This window comes from Protopterus annectens, chromosome 3.part1 (genome assembly GCF_019279795.1).
Source record: "Protopterus annectens isolate FY-2018-M chromosome 3.part1, PAN1.0, whole genome shotgun sequence".
Lineage (NCBI taxonomy): Eukaryota > Metazoa > Chordata > Ceratodontiformes > Protopteridae > Protopterus > Protopterus annectens.
This window is the reverse complement of record NC_056732.1, coordinates 1642513983-1642532915: the sequence shown is the minus strand read 5'-3', so window position 1 is coordinate 1642532915 and position 18933 is coordinate 1642513983. Positions and strand designations below refer to the sequence as shown.

General features: G+C 37.8%; 1 protein-coding gene across 3 annotated transcripts in view; it reads right to left on the bottom strand.

Moving 5' to 3' along the window:
- AKAP9 (A-kinase anchoring protein 9) overlaps nt 1-18678 on the bottom strand; it is a 3155794-nt gene extending 3137116 nt beyond the window's left edge. For 2 of the 3 annotated variants that reach the window (XM_044067666.1, XM_044067667.1), the window contains exon 1: nt 18469-18677. In XM_044067666.1, the coding sequence (XP_043923601.1) occupies nt 18469-18562 (94 nt within the window). In that variant the 5' untranslated portion in view covers nt 18563-18677. Of the gene's footprint in view, nt 1-18468 lie in introns of all 3 variants that reach the window. The other variant, XM_044067665.1, reaches the window with a different exon arrangement.
- Between the last annotated feature and the right edge of the window lie 255 nt (nt 18679-18933).

The following is an 18933-nucleotide window of genomic DNA, read 5'->3' as shown; positions in this document are numbered from 1 at the left end:
TCCACTAAATACTAAGTACATTACATAGAAGAAACATTACTCTTAAGAAATAGCAAAAATTGGAAGTCAAAAAATACATATAGAGGGAAAGATAAATTTTAAAGAGAAACAAGTTTACCATATGCAGTTCATTTACTGTATGCAGTTCATTACATATTAGCATTACATATTAGTAATTACTTAGTAATTAAGCATAAATTATGCATAGTTAGATTAGAACATTTAATAGATGGGAAAATGAGACAGATAGAGATAAGAAGTGTGAAAGAGAAAAGGTTAGTCAGGTGTACTGCAGGAACAAAGCCAATGGTTTAGGTAGTAAAGTTTGATTTTCTGTTTGAATTGAGGCAGGGATGTAGTCAAGGTTATGTCACTAGGTAAGAGATTCCAACTTCTTCCTATAGTGTTAGTGAATAGAGAACCACCTGCTGTATTGTTTACCTTTATAGATTTTGTCATGAGTTTACTAGAGGGCCAGTGAGTTGAGATTGTTGTAAGGGATTAGAAGTTGAGAGAGTATAGGGTGTTGTCAGGAAGGTGTAATATGTTGTGGGCTATAGTGAGTTGAGGGATTAATAGGTAGTTTTGAAATTGAGCCAGCCAAGTTGTTTTAGGTTTGTACAATGGTGGGTCCTAAAGGGGTTACCAGTGGCGAAGCTATGTTATTATAGCAAGTTGCAAGTTTATTGAGATTGTTTTTCTTAAGGTTTGTATAAATGGGGTAGAAGAGTAGATAGGAGATGAGATTGTGCAATTTTGGTTCTAGTTGCTGGGGTTAGAAAAGGTTTGATGCCGATAAAGAGATCCAATTTTCCTGTTAACAATCTTTATGGTGTTGTTAATGTGCTGATCAAGGAAAGATTATTGTCAATGGTTATCCCTAAGAGTTTAGTGGTTGGTTCAGGTGAGATAATGGTGCCATTATTGGAAGAAATGGTAAAGTTTAAAGGAGGGACCGAGTGGTGGGGGAGAGAGGAGGAGTTTAGTTTTTGGCATTAAGTAGGAGAAACCGTCTAGAAACCAATTTTCTACTGTGTTAAAGGTCTTTTTGGGTCAATGGGTCAGTTCAGTAGAGGAAGGGGGCTGGCAGATAAGGGTAGAATCATCTGCATATTGTATGCAGGTAGCTTGTGGGATAGCAGTCTGAAGGTCGTTAATAAAGAGGAGAACAGGTGGACCCAGAATGGAGAAATATGCTTGCTGTCTGTTGCTAAGATAGGATTTAAACCAATTAGTTGCTAGTTTATCACAAGAGAGATTCAAGGATGTGAATTAAGAGTGAGTGGTTGACCATGTCGAAAGCTCAATGAAAAGAGCGGAGAGAGAGTGTTGTTGTTTCGATTTTTGTTGATAGTATCTACAAAGGATAGAAGGGCAGAGGTGGTACTATGGTGGGGTCTGAAACCATGCTGGCAGTTTGCTATTATGCTGTGAAGAGAGATATAGTGTAAGTTGTTGATGGATACACATTTTCCATGATCTTTGCTAGGGGTGAGAAGGCAATTGGTCTAAAGTTGGAAGGTCAAGGAGTTACCTCCTTTATGCAGTGGGATAATATAGGATACTTTCCAGATATCCGGATGGTTCCTTCTTGGATAGTTCTGTTGATAAGTAAGGATTTAGGATATGCAATTTCTTTGGCAGCTTTCTGAAGGAACAGAGAAGGGAGCTTGTCAGCAGAAGGGGTACAGGGTTTCAGTTTTTGAATGAGTTTAAAGATGAAAGAGGTAGATATAGGTTTTAGAGAAATTGAAAAGAGAGAGTAGTTATGGTAGTTGTGGTATATGAGAGTTGTTAGGGTTCATTTGTTTGGCTAAGGATTGAATAGTTTCAGAGAAAAAGAGTTGAAGACATTAGCAGTCTGGAGAGGGGTTTCTGGGTCAGCATTTAGAGGGAAGGAGTTTTAGCAGTCCTGGGGGAGAAGTCTATTTACTGAGGACCAGAACTGTTTGGGTTGATAATATGAGTTTCTGAAGTTTACAGTAGAAGTGGAGTTGTTAATATGAGTTTCCTGAAGTGTTTTCTTGTCAGAGATTATTGATTTTTTCGCAGGTTTCTAAGCTGGCGGAAGTTATCTAAATCAGGGTTTTGTCTATCACATCTCCATTTTGACCAAGCTTTATTTCTAGCAAGCATAAGTTTTTTAGTATTGGAGGTTAGCCAAGGGGCAGGTTTGGTCTTAATTCTAATAGAGCTCAGGAGCATGTGTATCAAGTATGGATAAGAAAGTAGTATTAAAAAATAATACTGCTTCCTCCAAGGGAAGTGATTTTAAACAATTCCATTTACATGCTCTCAGATCAGCTTTAAAGAGGTCTATGTTAAAATGCTTTTGAGATCGAATTAGTCTTGTATTTGGGAGGTTAACATATCCTGATTTTAGTCTAGTAATGTAGGTTAGGGAGTGGTCGCTGATGTCATCTGGCAAAGTACCTACTTTATATTGTTTGTTAACTTTATTTGTGAGTATCCAGTCTAGTATACTCTCTTTCTTAAGCTTAAGCTTAATGGATTAATGGCAAGGCAGAGTAGCAATGGTGACAAAGAGTCACCCTGGAATATCCCCCTTTGAATTTTTATCCCTGGGATAATAATCTGCCTTTTATCATGGCTTAATTGCAAAGTAGTCTGCCACTGTTTCATGGTTACTGTAATGTAGTCAATCAATGTAGGGTGTATCCTATACATTTTTAAGCACTCTTTTATCCATGTGGAATACTGTCAAATGCTTTTTTTGTAGTCAATCCATGCCATACTTAAATTCTTCCCCTTCTTACAGTTCTCCACTATAACTTTGTTTAACAACAAATGATATTTGTTCCATATGAATTTCTTTTATTGCCCTTTTGTTCTACTGCCATAATTGAGTTTTCTTCGAAATGACTATAAACTCTGTCGGCATCAATTCCCGTTTATGATTTGTACATCGTTGGAAGACAAGTTATTGGTCTATAAGTTTTAGGGTAGCTTGCAGGTTCACTCTTAAGTAAGAGCATTTTTTTCCTCCTGTTAACCAGTGCGGTGTGGTTTTGGGGTGCGCATATAAATAGTTCTTACTCATGGCTAAGTCCTCTTGCAAAGAAGTTAATACTTTAAGTCAAAAGTTAGGTACTGCATCTGGGCCTGGGATTTTCCAGTTAGAGGCTTTTCTCAACTTTGCTTCAATCTCTCTGGCTGTTATTTCATCCAATTTCATATCCTGTACCTTTAAACTTCTTATTCTTTCTTTTACTTCTTCTGTCAATTTAGCATCTTTGTTATGTTCCACATGATCTTTATAGATACTTCTCCAAAATGTATCTACTTCCTCTTTGTTTGGCGGTCTTTCAGTTCCTTTTACCTTATTTCCCAATTCTCTATAAAACTTTTTTGGGTCATCAATAAATTGCTTATTTTATGCTTTTCCCTTATATTTATCTTCGTATCTTCTAAGTCTTTCTGCTTGTTTTGAAATTTTTAGTTTGTTATCTCCAATAGTGCATAATATATCCTGGTCTGTTCTAATACTGCACATTGCTTTTATCACATCTATCTTTCTTAGTATTTTTGTTGATCTATTCCCTCTTCTATAATCTTCTAACAGTGACACTTCTTGTCTTAGCTGCTTTATAGTTTTCTCTATTCGATATTTCCATGATGGTATTTGCTTTTGCCCCCTCTTTTCCCTTGCTACCTTGTGTTCCTGTCATAGAATGAATTTTATCAGTTATTAATTTAGCAGCACAGTAATAAAGTCTGTTTACTTCTGTTATATTGCATGGATCTCTATGGACAGTCCTAATTACTGTGTTCATTTGTTCTATCAAGCATCTGACTTTTGGGGCTTTATTAACCTTCTGCAGTCTATTTCTCTCATTGATCTTGATATATCTGTCTTTGTCTATTAAATCAAGCAACTCTTCTCTTAACTCATTTTCTTCCATACTGAGGGCACATCCCTTGTTTTCCATTTCCTGCAGGCATTCTATAGAAAGTTCTGTATCATCTTCCTGTGGCACATTCTCTTCAATTTCATCCTGTGTCATCTGTTGTTCTGTCATATGGGAACTCACTGGCCTATCACTCCTCAACATTGACTGCATCAGAGTTTCCACAGTTTCCTTGATGTCTAGCTTCAAATGAACATTTATACTGGTTTCCTGTGGAAGGCTCCAAAATATCTTGATAAGGCACCTGACCAATTGCTTCCTGTTCCACTGATTTTTCCCTTAATTTGGATATCCATTACTCTATCCTGTTGTGGTGCTTTCTGTACTAGATTTACTACTCTGAATCCTTCTCTTTGCAGCTGTTCCATAACCTCAATTTCTATTTCTTTGACTTCTCCATTACTAATTTCTTTTTCTGCTTTTTCTCTTAGTCTTCTTATTTTTTGTATTGTAAAGTTTTCCACTGTGGACACACCTATGTCTAGGAAACTTCTGTGTGTAGCAGCTGACCATAGAAGGCTTAAGAGCTTAGGTGTGCCAGCTTACCCCCTTGGCAATGTTAGTGTTGGGTGGTGCTACATGTGAAGTGATTGTGATTCAGGCACAGGGAGAGATTTTTTAAGTACCTTAGCATAGGAAGGTCTTCATTTTGGTCTAGTGGGCGTGAGTACTGACAACCTCACTGGTGCTGACTGGTGTGCTGGGATGAGAGGTTAGCTGCTAACTTTAGTAAGTATTTATACCTCTTGCATATGGAATGAGTGTGTGATAGAAGTAGATGGCTTTCAGTAAGCATGAGGTAGTGTTGTGTGCTGCCTCTTAAGTGCCTAGTGCTAAGAGGCTGGCAACAGATGCAGGCAGGGCTGACTGCAGTTACATAGATTAGGAAACCAGTATAAAGTAGGCAAACAGATGAATAATAATCTACCTATAAAACATTACCTTCCCTAGACTTTTATTTTTTGACTAAAGGATAAACCATGGTAAGGTAGGATTTATGAGCTAGTGAAGTACATAGCAATTGGGTTAACAATAAATTGTGAGCACCAATTACATTGTGCCTATGAGAAAAATACAAATAAGGTATGAATTTCATGCACTAAATATGTACTTTGCAGAGCATTTTGGAAGCTGTGTACATAGTAGAGAATTTACCAACAAATTCTGATTTGAAGTATTACAGCTTAACATAGGCCCTTCTTTTACCAACACATTACTACCGTGTTCTTGCAGAAACTGATGAGAGACATCTGTCTGTATGTTGTGACGAAGGAGTGTAGCTAATACACCAAAATGTTTTCCATCACAACTAGGTGGATGTTGCAGCTAAATACCCCCCCCAGGCCTAATTATAGCAAGGATTTGACAACTGCAAGTGTGGGGAGGGGGGGGGTCACAATTCAAAGTAGAGGTGAGTAACATAAAGAACCAATGGAGCTGCAGCCAGTCTTTTAAGACAATGACTTGTGACGATGGAGTGCATTGTGTCCAGTGACTGTATGATGCACAGCTCAGTGTAGCCCAGCTAAACAGAATGTACTGGCATGCAAGTCCCAGCAATTTAAACAGCAACAAAGCCAGTCAATATCTAACCTCACTTTCCTGGGGGAGGGATGGGGGGGGGGGGATTTCCACAACACTATGTGGTTCTTCTCACAATGCAATTGTTTCTTATCAAGCAGAAACTAAAACTAAGAATAAAATATAATAACATGCAATCAGCAGCAGTGAAAGCACACCAGTAGCATTTGCAATTTAAATAAATAGGTAAAGCAATTCACTTCCCTTGTTGCAGCATGTATCATGTATAGGTCAAGTCAAGTAAGCAGAACACAGCAGGAGACTTTTAGCACACTGTAATGCAGGCCAGTCAATAGGAGTACACTGATATACAAGTCTCAACAATTTAAACAACAACAAGCAAAACACTGCAGTCAATATCCAGCCTCACATTCATGGGAGGTGAATCACGCAGAATACTACCACATTCTTACAAAGCAATTGTTTGTGTCCAAGCAAAAACTAAAACCCAGTGTTAAGCACAGCAAAATACAATTAGCAGCAGTAATGGCTGAAGCAGGATTTGCGATGTTAAGAAATAAGTGAAAAAATTCACTTCTCTTGATGTAGCATGCAGAATGGATTGGTTGTACATCAAATCCAGCAAGCAGAGCACATCAAGAGACATGTTTCACAGCTCAGTGTAGCCCAGTCAAAACAAGGTTGACAACATTTTTGATGATGTTGTGAAACATGCCTAAAACCTGATAAGTCTGATATTTCCTTCAGAGCCATAGCTAGGTCAATTGACGAAAATAAAAAATTAAATAAACAATCTGATGACCAATGGGGGAAGAAATAGACTCTGAATAGAAGTTCTTTGCTACTGTTACAAATACACAAAGCTACACAAAGCTACCAGAGCTACTGAATACATTAATTTAAGGGGATTTTTCTGTCAATTTAATATAGGAAGCCTTAGCCAAAATTAAAAAAAGCATATCTTCTATGGGCCTAGGTATGAGCCTTGGCATATTGTTATTTAACATGAAGGAAACAATTGCCAGTGTTTTACATAAATTTTTCAATAAATTTTTAACATATGGATTTCTGATGTAAAACAAATCACCGTCAGAAAAAAACAAGTAGCTTTTATTATAACAAGCAGAGCTTTCGGTCAAACAACCTTCTTCAATGCTAAACAACATAGTACATTTTCTCATTCATTTAAAAGGAGCAAAGCAGATACAATGTGACCACAGCCATCCAATCACAAAGTACCCTTAATTAAGTACTTATCAACACATAAATTACATGAATACACTTCAAGATCTTATAAAATATTATAAATTATACTGTTGCACCCTAACAAGGACAGGCTTAATACTAATTTTGTTGTTTATACCTGGTTCACTATCTGCACAGAGCCTAAGTATCCACTCATATTCGTTATTTTCTTAGTAATTGTTTAAGTTCCCACCCCTCACATCTTTATATACATTCTCTATTACTCTAAAGGTAAAATACTGTATGATGTTTAGCACTGAAGAAGGTTGTTTGACCGAAAGCTCCGCTTGTTGTAATAAAAGCCACTTGTTTTTTCTGACGGTGATTTGTTTTACATCAGAAATTGCTTTTCTTCATTTTATCTTGCATCAGCTTGTAGTAAGTTTAACATATGGATTTCTACCAGGTATTTGGAAAATTTCACACATAACCCCAACTTACAAAAGGGCAAGAAAGATTCTGTCGAAAATTATAGGCCAATAAGTTTGACATAAATTTTAAGAAAATGTTTTGAAAGATGTTTAAATTAATGAATAAAACTGTTTTTATCTCTCTTTTATTGATATAGAACAGCATAACTTCATGTAGGGTTACATCAATAGGACTTACATTTAGTACCGAAAAATGTAACATCAAGTACTTTAGTAGTAGAATTGTTAAAAATGATGTCTTTGGTCCCACTGTTAGAAGTAGATCCATATAAAGACTTGGGAATTATATTCTCTTCAAATCTAGCCATTGGAAATCATATAAAAACTGTTTGTAGTAAAGCTTTGAAAAAATGTGTCACATTTTAAGAACACTAACAACAAGAGATGAAGGATGCCTTGTAACAGTTATGCTCTACCTTGTAGAGTATGTTATAGAGTATAATAACATGTTCTGTACATATACTCAAGAACAATTACATATTATTGATGGTGTACAAAGAAAATTCACAAAATAATAGATACAGTTAAAAATTTGGACTATGAGAGCAGATGTAGACATTTAATACTTTATTCAACACGTTATAGCTGCATTTGTGGAAAGCTTATACTTGTCTAAAACATTTTTCATGATCCAGTTTTGCAAACATTGTTTAATATGAACATTTTAATTTCCAGACTAAATTATGTAAGTCTAAAATAAAATACTCACTTATTATTAACAAAATGGCTATTTTATGGAATAACATCCCAATTAATGTTCCTTTGTCAAATAGTTAGGCCACTTTTAATAAATCACTTGATTGTTAGATGAATGATATATTATACATACCATATATTAAAGAATCAATGTTCCTAGCTGGCCAACATGTCCAAATGCTGTTAAATTACTTATGAACTTACAAGGAGCTGAAATATCAGCTGTAGCTTCTTAAATAAACTTCAGTGCTGCATTCACTCCCGATCGGCAACTGCCACCCATAACAGCTTATGTCTGGGGCAACCAACCCCTTGCCCCACCATAGATATGGTACCGATTCTGTTTATAAGTAATCACTTCTCCAGCTATAAAGAGTTATGCCAAAGCAGACTTGGCCTTGGAACAGGAAGAGGGGGAGGGGTTGTCTCTTTTGCAAAGATCACTGATTATAACCTTTTGTAGCACCAAAAATACTTCTTTAATTACTTAACTGATGATATTATAATAAAAAAATTCTGCACCATTACTATGGTGCTGGTATATCTCAAATTTTTCATCACACAAAATTTACAAGAATTTTTCAAAGAGCTACTAATGTTAAAAATGCTACTGATTAAACTAATAAAGTTACCCAACATCACAATATTGGCACCTAAAAGTAATAACCACTACTCAATTCTTTATAGCTGCACCTGTAACAAAGCCAAATCAACACCCCATTAATTCATCAACAGCATATTAATGCTGTCCACTCTGACTTTAAATAACAGTATAGACTGGCCCCCTTTTATAACTCATGCACTGCTAATGATGCTTAGAGTATCCTAACAAACTTTCTTTACAATTTCTGTTTATATGTTACCCAGCCATAACTAGATTATGTGAGGCATACAGAGAGCCATGGCTATCAAAAGAAATCCAATTAACTCCTACAACTTAAGAGACTCTTCCCAGAAGACTGGAAAACAATAAACAGACCCTCACACCAATAACACTATATATTGAGACACAACACTGCAAAAAAAAAAAAAAAAAAAAAAAAAAAAATAAAATAAAATAAATAATAAAAGCTCCATCAAGCAAAAGTAATCTACCGGAGACACAGACTAGCTGAAACTCCTTTCTCAATCTAACAGTTGGAATGAAGTTAATAAAGTTGTTGGCCAAAAAACACCAATAATATTTAATCACAAATTCCGATCTCTTAACTCAGAAGAATCACTTTGAAGGAAATTCAGCAGTTAATTGACTCCTTTCCCGGTCATGGCAGTCCTGGTACTGATAGTTTATTTCCACAGTTTAGTATTTTTTTCTAAGTAATTTCTTTCCTGAATCTATCCTGTACCTCTTCAAACTGTTCCCAACTATCCAGGCTTTCTCCTGACAATGGAAAATTACCAGTATTGTTCCCATTACAAAAAGCTCTCCATATTTTAAACCTTATATTTTGGCGGTTACTTATAATCAAGTAACGGAATTCTTATACAAATAATTGCATCCTTTTCTCACTACCAACATGGATTTCAAAAAGACCACAGTAGTACTGTATCTCTACTTAACCTTATGTAATCTGTGCTTACCTCAACCAAGCTCAGACACTGCAGCCATCTTTGTTGATCTCAGTCTTAGTCATATCCTACATCTCAAAGCTCTCTACTCCTCATATTTTGGTGACCTGACACTGAGTTGATTTAGTAGTTACCTTTTAATGTATGTTTTTAAGTAAAAATGGCAAAATGACTTTCTTTCACACATACACCCTCCTGTGGGGTACCTGAAGGCTACATTTTGGGTGCGTGCTATTTTTATGAACACCCTTCTCACAGTTTTAATGAGTCGAAACACTTAACATATGCTGACAATTTATTCATATTCAAACCAGGTGCTTACATACAGTCTCGTTCTTAAGGAACTTCAATCTGCTCTCAACCAAACCTAAGAAGATCTTATCCTCCAAATTTCCCTCTGAAACTAAATGTATATTCTTTGGTACTTTTGCCCAGCTAAAATCTCTTCTTAATCCTGTCCCATCGTTAACCTTTGATAACTCAGTAGTTGCACCTAGGGATCCCACCCACCCTCTTTCATACTACAAACTCACATGTAAGTCCCTTAAAAGAAAATCAACACGTCAATCAATGTATGGCATAATAGTGCCATTGTTTTATCCATAAAGCATGCTTAGTAGTAGTAACAATCTCAACTAGTATAAGGGGTTCTTCCTCCTCTAAATCCAATTTCTTTGATCTTAGGTGTTGGCTAACCTCATTTGCAGATTCATTTTACCTTTAGCACCTTATGAATATCACTGTACCACTCTGTCCAGAGCCAAAAGGTTTCCTTCTCTTTAAAGGCCTGCGCTGTTCCTCCTCACCATCTTCTACAAATCTATCATAACCCTTTATCTGCTCACAGCTTTCTTCAAATCTCTATATCTCATCTACTGCATATAATGTTTGCTTTCATGCTGGCAATCCTGTCACATGCCACAGAACTCCAGATTATCTGACAAGCTCTAAGCATATGTATTTTTCATACTTGGTCCAAAGTTCTGGGACAATCTTCCACTAGCCATTCACTTCTGCCCTTCCTTACAATAATTTGGTAAAAATGCTTTATCCTGCTGCTCTAACAAGGTAAATTTCCTACTTTCAACACCATTCTGTAGCATAGGCAATGGTCTTAATATTCTCTCAGTCTAAATACATCCAGTGATAACCACTTACCAAAGAACAACTCTACTATGTCGCATGTAGATAATGCATATATACCCCTTTCTGCCTCCCTGTTCTTTATAAGGCTTTTGCCCCTTCCACCAGTGCCTTTTCTAACTTGATTATAGTACTTGTTTCCCTGTTTAAGTAACCACTTTATAATTCTAAAGTATAATCTCACATTACTGTTGAATAGTATATATACACACGGTTTTGTTTAACATATTTGCAGTCATCTATGCATTGTTATTAGTTTGCCTAAAAGTTATATTATTATAATCCTATACTTCTCTTGATATCATATGCTTACAACAATGTAGCTGATTAATTTTTGGCTTATTCATCTAGGTGTCTGTAAATACTGTTGTGTTAACCCCAGGTTGTGTCTGAAATGGGTCTAATCTGTGATCACTCCATTACCATGGTCAGCTAACTACAACTAAATACATAAATATACCTGACTTTTAGTACCCCATTTCCTTAATATTATTGAGTTTTCCATCTCTTTTTATCAGACTGCATCTTTAATTCCTTAATGATCTCTCAGCATTCCCATAGTTTTGTGTATTTTCTGTTGTAGAGCTTCCCTAGCGAGTGCACTTTTTTAAATTTCTGTCCAAATGCAAATGAAAATTGTGTAACAAACTATACTACTGGGTACATCATCCCTACGTCTCCCTGATTTTTGCTGTCCAACATACCCCACTTAATAGGAATGCTATTCCTCAAATGCTTTAAAACATCCGAGCCATTAATAGTGTTTTCATGTGTATTTGTAACAAACAGTGCCATAGATAGGTCATCTAACACACTGGGTAGTTCCTCGGAGTGACTCCCCCCTCGACTCAAAGCTGAGAACCAAAAAAACAAAAAACCCCCCCAAAAACATGAATTTAGTATCAGCATTCATTTTAGAAGCTGCAATACCACCTGCCTAATCTTAAATTAATTCCAGTACTATGCTCATGTCCCTCATGTCCCAAAGACAACTGCCAATTATACCCCCTAACAGCTTATGTCAGGAGCAGCTGTCTCCTTCACCCCACCCTAGTGATGTCTCTGCCTTACCCTTTCTTCACTTCTTGCATGAACTCATGATTGCCTCTCTGGATTCCTTCTCCACTACCCCTTCCTGCAGTCTACCATATTGATTGACAGCCCTCTCTGTGAGGAACTACTTTTGGAGACCAGGCAATAGTTAGCCTGTGTAAACTGTGACTTGTACCCCCCCCCATCTTTCATGTTCAAAATTACCTCTTCACCTCTCCTTGACATTATTTTTATACAGCAATACAATATCCTCCCTGTCTGCTCTGACCTCAGGTGTGAAAGCTCTAGCTTCTCTAGCCTCTGGTCATATTACTTCCTGTCTGTGTCCATCTTTTTGTTAAATTTCCTCTGTAGGCTTTGCAGAAATCTGATATCAGTATACAAGAGAAGGGACTTAAGGTGCGGTCTGACCAGGGTACTCATGGTGTGGTCTGAGGAGGGCCTGTAGAATAAAACCACTACTTCTTTGTTTCTAGAGTCTACCTGCCTGAAGATACACTCCAGCATTCTGCTACATTCTGTCTCTGGTCCAGGTGGTTCAATACAGATGTGATCAACATGCCCAGGAGTTTTTTCCTGTTCTGTTGCCATCGGTTACACTCCCTTAGTGACTTCAAGCCAACAACCTTGAGGCCTAAGTGCATTATTTTACATCTGTTTTCACTGAAACTCAGCCGCCACCTCTTTATTCACTTGGTCAGCTGTTCCAAATGCTTCCTCAGACGTTTCTGTCCATCCTCCACTCCTGCAGTTTTGTTTGTATCATCCACAAAAAGATGGATCTTATTTTCTTTTCCCTCACAAATGCCTGAAACAAACACACTGAAGAATACTGGGCCTAAGCCTGACCCATGTAGCACTCCACTAGCTAGTGCTTTATTTAATTCCTAACACTGTCCCTCTCACTGGAACATTTGTGCCACATCATTTGTCCATGCAGCTATCCAGTAGAGTTGGTCTTCCAATTTTCATAGGTTCATAGGTTCATAGGTTCATACTAGGCTATCTGCCCGAGGGCACACTAAGCCCAGCTCATCGCTTTGTGGCTTTCTTCCACCCTTTAGTATGGGGAAAGATACCATTATTTTTGCTGTGCCTCTGTGAGCAGTGTGATTGAGGTGTAATCCCTGGTATATCTGCGATCTCCCTCCCATCCATTGGTCATTTTTCTGAACAAGGCCACCCAGTGCTCTGCCTCACATATATATATATTTTGTCTCCACAGCATAGGAGTCTTGGTGATAAATCTATCCTCTCCCTACGCACGCCCCAGTATGCCGTAATGAGGCGGTCGAGGTTTAAGTCTCCTCCCCTGATGGCTCTGATGCATCTAGATTTTTGAGTTAGGCTACGTCTTCTCAAATTTGGGGCACCTGGTATTGTGGGTAAAGTCAAAGGTCACCTCTGAGCAAGTTAGATCAAGGCACACTGGAATAGAGCTGAGTTCTTTCCAGGGACCATTTTTTAGGACCCTTTTTTTTTTTGGTTTTCCTTTTGGGCCTCTCCGCCTGCTGCAATTCAGCGCAAGTGTCGGGTCAGATTCATCCGAATTCTTGTGAATCATGAGTAGTAAAGAGTATGAGCACAGGGAGACCATGACTGATCTTGATCTGAATGAGAGAATCTCTGTGATAATCCTTCAGTCTCTCCTAACTACGCAGCCAACTGGGTGTCGACTATAGGTGTGGGTCAACCTGGGTCCCCAGGTCCTTGACACAACCTTTCTGTGCTCAGTGGATTGCCACCTATTTGGTAGCTAGGGGTAACCTTGTTTTTCCTGAACAAACTCTTGAATGGGATAATTGCAAAGACCTTTCTGAAGTACAAATATACCATGGCTGCAAGTACTTCCTTGTTAGATACATTTGTACCCATTTGCTTGACTGGAAGCTCTACCTGGCCATGAACCTATTTGTTTTGTTGTCCTGGAGACTGCAGTCCTACTGAAATGCTACCAGCCTTTCCCTCAAGATACTCTCCATGATTTTTCTCTTGCCAGTGCTGTTAAGCTGACAGGCATGTAGTTTTCTAGATTCTTCTTATTTTTGTCTCTTTCACCATTGCTCAGGCATGATACTCTTGCTGTCCACCAGTACATGGCTCTTATACACTAGCCTTTGATCTGTTAAAGATCTTCATCAGGAGATCTGCCAGCACACTAGTTAGATTTCTGAGTATTTTAGGAGGTAGCCCATCTGATCCTTTTGCTTTATCCTCGAAGGCTAGACACTTTTCTCTCTCTCCTGCCTCTGTTCACTATCCTGGTGTCTGCCCACTGTTATCCACATTCTGCATTGCCTACTTTTCTGCTTGACACTCTCACATTGCCTGCTGTTCTGTATGGTACTCTCATATTGCTTTGCTTTATGAAGTCTTGAAACAATATATTCATTCAGTACCTCTACTCAGTCCCTTTCTTCTGTGAATTACTTCACATTTCTACTTGGCCTAGTCAGCTCTGTCCTTTCCTTTCTCCTTATTACTATATAACAGAAATACACCGTTTCCCTTCTTGATCCCTTCTGCTAACTCCCTTTGAAATTTCACATTTTCGGCCCTTACTACTTTTGTTGGCATTCCACTAGGTGTCTTACGCAATGCCTCCTTTCCTTATAAATCGTGTCCTTTCCACTTATCCCTCTCCCTTGCTTTAATTCTACTCTCACATTCCTTTGTAGCTACATCAACAATTTCTTTTTTATAGCTAAACTTAATATTTAAAAACTTCTATTATTAATATTATAAAATAATTGTTTGCGGTATAGCCCCAGGTACTTCTTTCTAGACCCATTTCCATAACCTGCTTACTCCCTTAGTTTCCTCCCAGTCTTGTATTTGATCCTTAGCCATTTCCTCCAAGTATAGTATAATCCAGTCTGTTACTACAGTCCCATAATATTGTTTTTGTATTTGTATCTTTCTTCATTTTCTAAACCAGATAATGGCCTGAACACTTTTTTTAGAATGGCGCCTTGACCAGGGCATCCCTGGATCCCTTTGAATTTGTTAAGACTGCATCACGTTTTATGTCCTTTCAAGTATAGTCATTTACTAATTGTCAAGAGATCACATAATCCAGGATCTTGATCAGCATATCCTTTTTCTGTGCTCTGGAGCTTTGAATTTCTCAGTTTGTTCGTGATAGATCCGGATCTCCCAGTAGTACGGCTCTCTTCCTTCTATTCTACTTCCATAGCTGGATAATGTATAAACATGGTAGATTAAGCAGCTTTTATCTGCTATCTAAATCTTTGGTTATGCACTAGTTAATATTGGATGGTACAAACTTATGATCATAAATAGCTTTTGTGAGGTAAGGTTGGAGCATTAAATCTACGTGGTGACATTGCAAGCAGAGAAAACAGATGAAGGGCTTAATCATCTCCCAGTATCCCCATAGTTTTGCATATTTTCTCTACAGCTTCCCTAGCCAGTTCACCATTTTACTATCTGTCCAAATGTAAATGAAAAAATGTGCAAGAAGCTATCATCCCTATGTCTCCCTGATTTTTGCTGCTGTCCATTACACCCCACTTAATGGGAATGGTGTTCCTCAAATACTTTGAAACATCAGTACTATTAACAGTGTTTCATGTGCATTTCTAACAAACACAGCCATAGGTAAGTCATCTGATATACTGGGTAGTTCCCCAGAATGACACCTGGTGTTCCCCACCATCATGTCACTCACTGGTATATCTTGCAGTGAAGGCCCCCCATTGTAACATAATTTACAGATTTTAAATAATAAAAATCGTGGCTCAGAAAGGGTGTCGCAACATGGTTCCTTGAATTTACTACTCACAAATGCCAAATGATATAATATACCTAAATAAGGCGCAATAGCTTTGTTTCAAACACTTTGATAGAAAATAGATTCCAAATAATATTTTCTTCCAACATGCACATTGTATCATGGCAACGTGCTTATGGTGAGTTATAATACTAGCATGCCTTTCTGAAAACTCTCTTACTTCACGGCAGAGGAGTGAGTCACACAAGCTACAAAAAAAAAGTCACTTAGATGCAGCAAACTAACTTAACTATCGTAGGGTAATAATACCCCTCTTACTTATTTTATTTATGACTAAAAGTACTTCTCTCCTGTCAGTGCAGTCCTACCTGTGCAAGCTTCATTTTTATTCTGAAAAGAGTGCCTCAACCATAGCTGCCTTGCAAAAATGTTTGCATGGTTCTGCTCATATAAACTTTATGTGTCATCCCACCAGTTTGATCAGTAATGAGTTAATGCTATTGCTAGAACTGTTTCTAGAGCTCTAAAAGCAGCTTCACTTGCTTCCTTAAGTAAGCAGAAGTGGCCACCTTCAGCAAGCTGTTCTGCTTTAGCAGTATGCAAGGTTGTGCTTAAAACGACAGTGGCCTTGGTTGTCATGCTAATGCACATACTATAGAGCCTGTGAATGCATATCACCAATTGCTGTAGACAGAACACAAAAGAAGCTTCAGAGGTTCCTTGACAGTAATTACGATGCAAGGATGAGAAATCAAATGTAATTGCGTAGGCAGCACAGTTATATAATTTTATTTTTGCTCAATAACATTTTTGTGACTAGGGAAATTATTCATTGAGTAAAGTTTTATTTCTGGGGATATTTTGTTTGTGTGGGGGTTAGATTTAACCGAGCAGACAATACCCATCATAATATACAATCTATTTATTATTATTATTGTTGTTGTTATCATCATTATAATTAACAACATTAGAGAAATGTTTTAACCAATATGCTTAACTAAGTGTTGCCCTCAGCATTAAAGTGCTTAGACACCACATACAGTATTGAGGGAAATTAATGCTTTCACCAAATGCATGGAGCATGTCAACACCATGGCATAGGGAGATGGAACCCTGACTGTGAGCCACGGAATCCGGATACAACTAGTGGCCCTGGCAGTGGACACGTTCATTGCAGACAGGGCAGGTATGCTGTGATATATGCCTGTTTGCATCTATTGGAGGCAGGGTGAGAAGTATGCAGTTGTGCTTTTGTCATGACCCTCAGTGGAGACTGGGGGTTGATGATATGGGGGCATTAGCAGATGTTGCGGAAGGTTAGGGAATTGTGGCATGTATCACTATGTATTTGGAATAATTTCCTTGCAATGACCACATCCACAGCTACCTGGCAGCATTACTCAATATTCATTGGAGAGTGGGCATATCTCAGATAATCTCTGGTCAGCATGTAAAATGCTGTGGGTGCTCATTTCCTGTCTATCTTCCAGATCAGAGTTCACTTCTCCTATCCTCTCCATTAGTAGTGGGATCCACTGAGTTTGTGGGCTTACAAAAGACACACAGAGTAGTAAAATATGGGAGAATATTAGAAAGTAGATTGTCTGTCTGTCAGGAGGGGGAAAGAAAAATGAAAAACAAAATATGAAGCAAACATCATGTAAGCCATGATATAAATGTATTCTGAGGCCATTGCTGCTCTAATTCCAAAGAACTGGCATCTCCCAGCCTTTTATGTTGTAATGTTAATTAGTAAATTGCGGAAGGAAGTCAGAGTGAAGTTAAGGCTTTTTTGATACTGTATAAAGCAAGAATATCAAAAAGGATGCCCCCTTCCACAAAACATGTGAATTACTACTGAAATGTATTTAGTTCTTTTGCTAAATGCTTAAGATAAATTTTGTAATAGTATATAACTGGAAAGACAATAGAGGAAGTAAAAGACCCAAGCTAGTAACATTGCTACAAAAACTCTAAGAAATAATAGTATGGAAATACAATTTGAATACAATCCTAAAACTTAATGCAATACTTGTGACCAGTCATGAATGTTATTTATCTGAATTATATCCCTGTGTTACTGGTGGGAAAGAAACTATGTCTAAAAATAGTGTGTGTTTGTGGTTCATACTAAGCTAACTGCCCTTGCAAGCCATTTTAAGCCTAGCCAATTATCCCTTGTGAGACTCAAACCCTGCACCTTGTGTTTGTAAGGCAAACACCTTAACCATTAGGCCACGTGTGTGTGTGTGTGTGTGTTTGTAAGGCAAACACCTTAACCATTAGGCCACGTGTGTGTGTGTGTGTGTGTGTGTGTGTGTGTGTGTGTGTGTGTGTGTGTGTGTGTGTGTGTGTGTGTGCGTGTGTGCGTGTGTGTGTGTGACAGAGATAGCGAGAGAGCTATTCAAAGTGTGATACCACTAAAAATAGACTGCATGGCCATCTACACACTAGGAGCAAAAAGTGAAACTTCCCAGAATACATTGCATATGTATTGCAGTAATAAAAAAACATGCATGACACAGCACAAACAGCTGTTGCCTATTAAAAGAAAAAAAAGTTCACACTATTCATTTTAAAAAGCTTCAAATCCCTTTGATCACAGTCACATGGTCTGCCAGGTTTCTCTGTTTTTTTCCCTCTTTTTTTATAGAAGAATTTGGGGGTGGTGCAAGTTTCAACATACAACCATAGATGTTGTAAACAAAGTATAGTGGTGAATAGGTACCTAAATAAAAACTGCCAGACAATGCATTAAACTGTGGATTCACTCTTTTCTCCACCTTAAGGGAGATAATAGGCTTTGTTTTTTACGCACTAAACACTTCCAAACTGTATGGGGAATTACACTACTCTATGAAGTAATCTGCAGATTTATCTTTTACCAGGTAAAGCACTCAAAGAATATCTGCATTTAAAATATACATGCAACACAAACAGAAAAAGATACTGACTACCATATTGTGAGAGCGAGAGTCAAAATATATTACAAGGGGTACACAAGAGAGAGAAGCATTTCTTACAGCATTAAATGTGTAGCACAATGTTGATGCTTTGAATAGTAGTACTAGCAAGCAGAGTATGACAACTATAGAAAAGCACATACCAGTTGCAGACGGCTGTCTTTCTCGCCTAGGAAATGGAGCGGTGCAGCTTATCGTCTGGCAGATTTTAAGCTCTACATACCTCTTTTTAGACATCTTTACTTCTTCTTCATTCCAGACTAAATTACTTTAACTGCTATAATGTTGCTTTCACGTGGGCTATAGGAAGGGATCATTAGACCTTTGGTTGCTTAGAAAGTTTACTGAGATGAATAATTTATTCTGAAAGGGTAACGTGTCAGGAGTGGTAATATGAGCTTCATTTAGAAGCAGTTTACTATGTAGACTTTAGTGAAGCCAGGCTACAATGGCACAGGGTGATTTGGTGTGTTCTTACTTCTGCTTCCAAAGTATCAGATGTCAAAAATAAAAAACAGAAGAGATACAACAGACGCATGCGCACACACACACACACACACACACACACACACACACACACACACACACCTGTGAGTGTGCACACACAC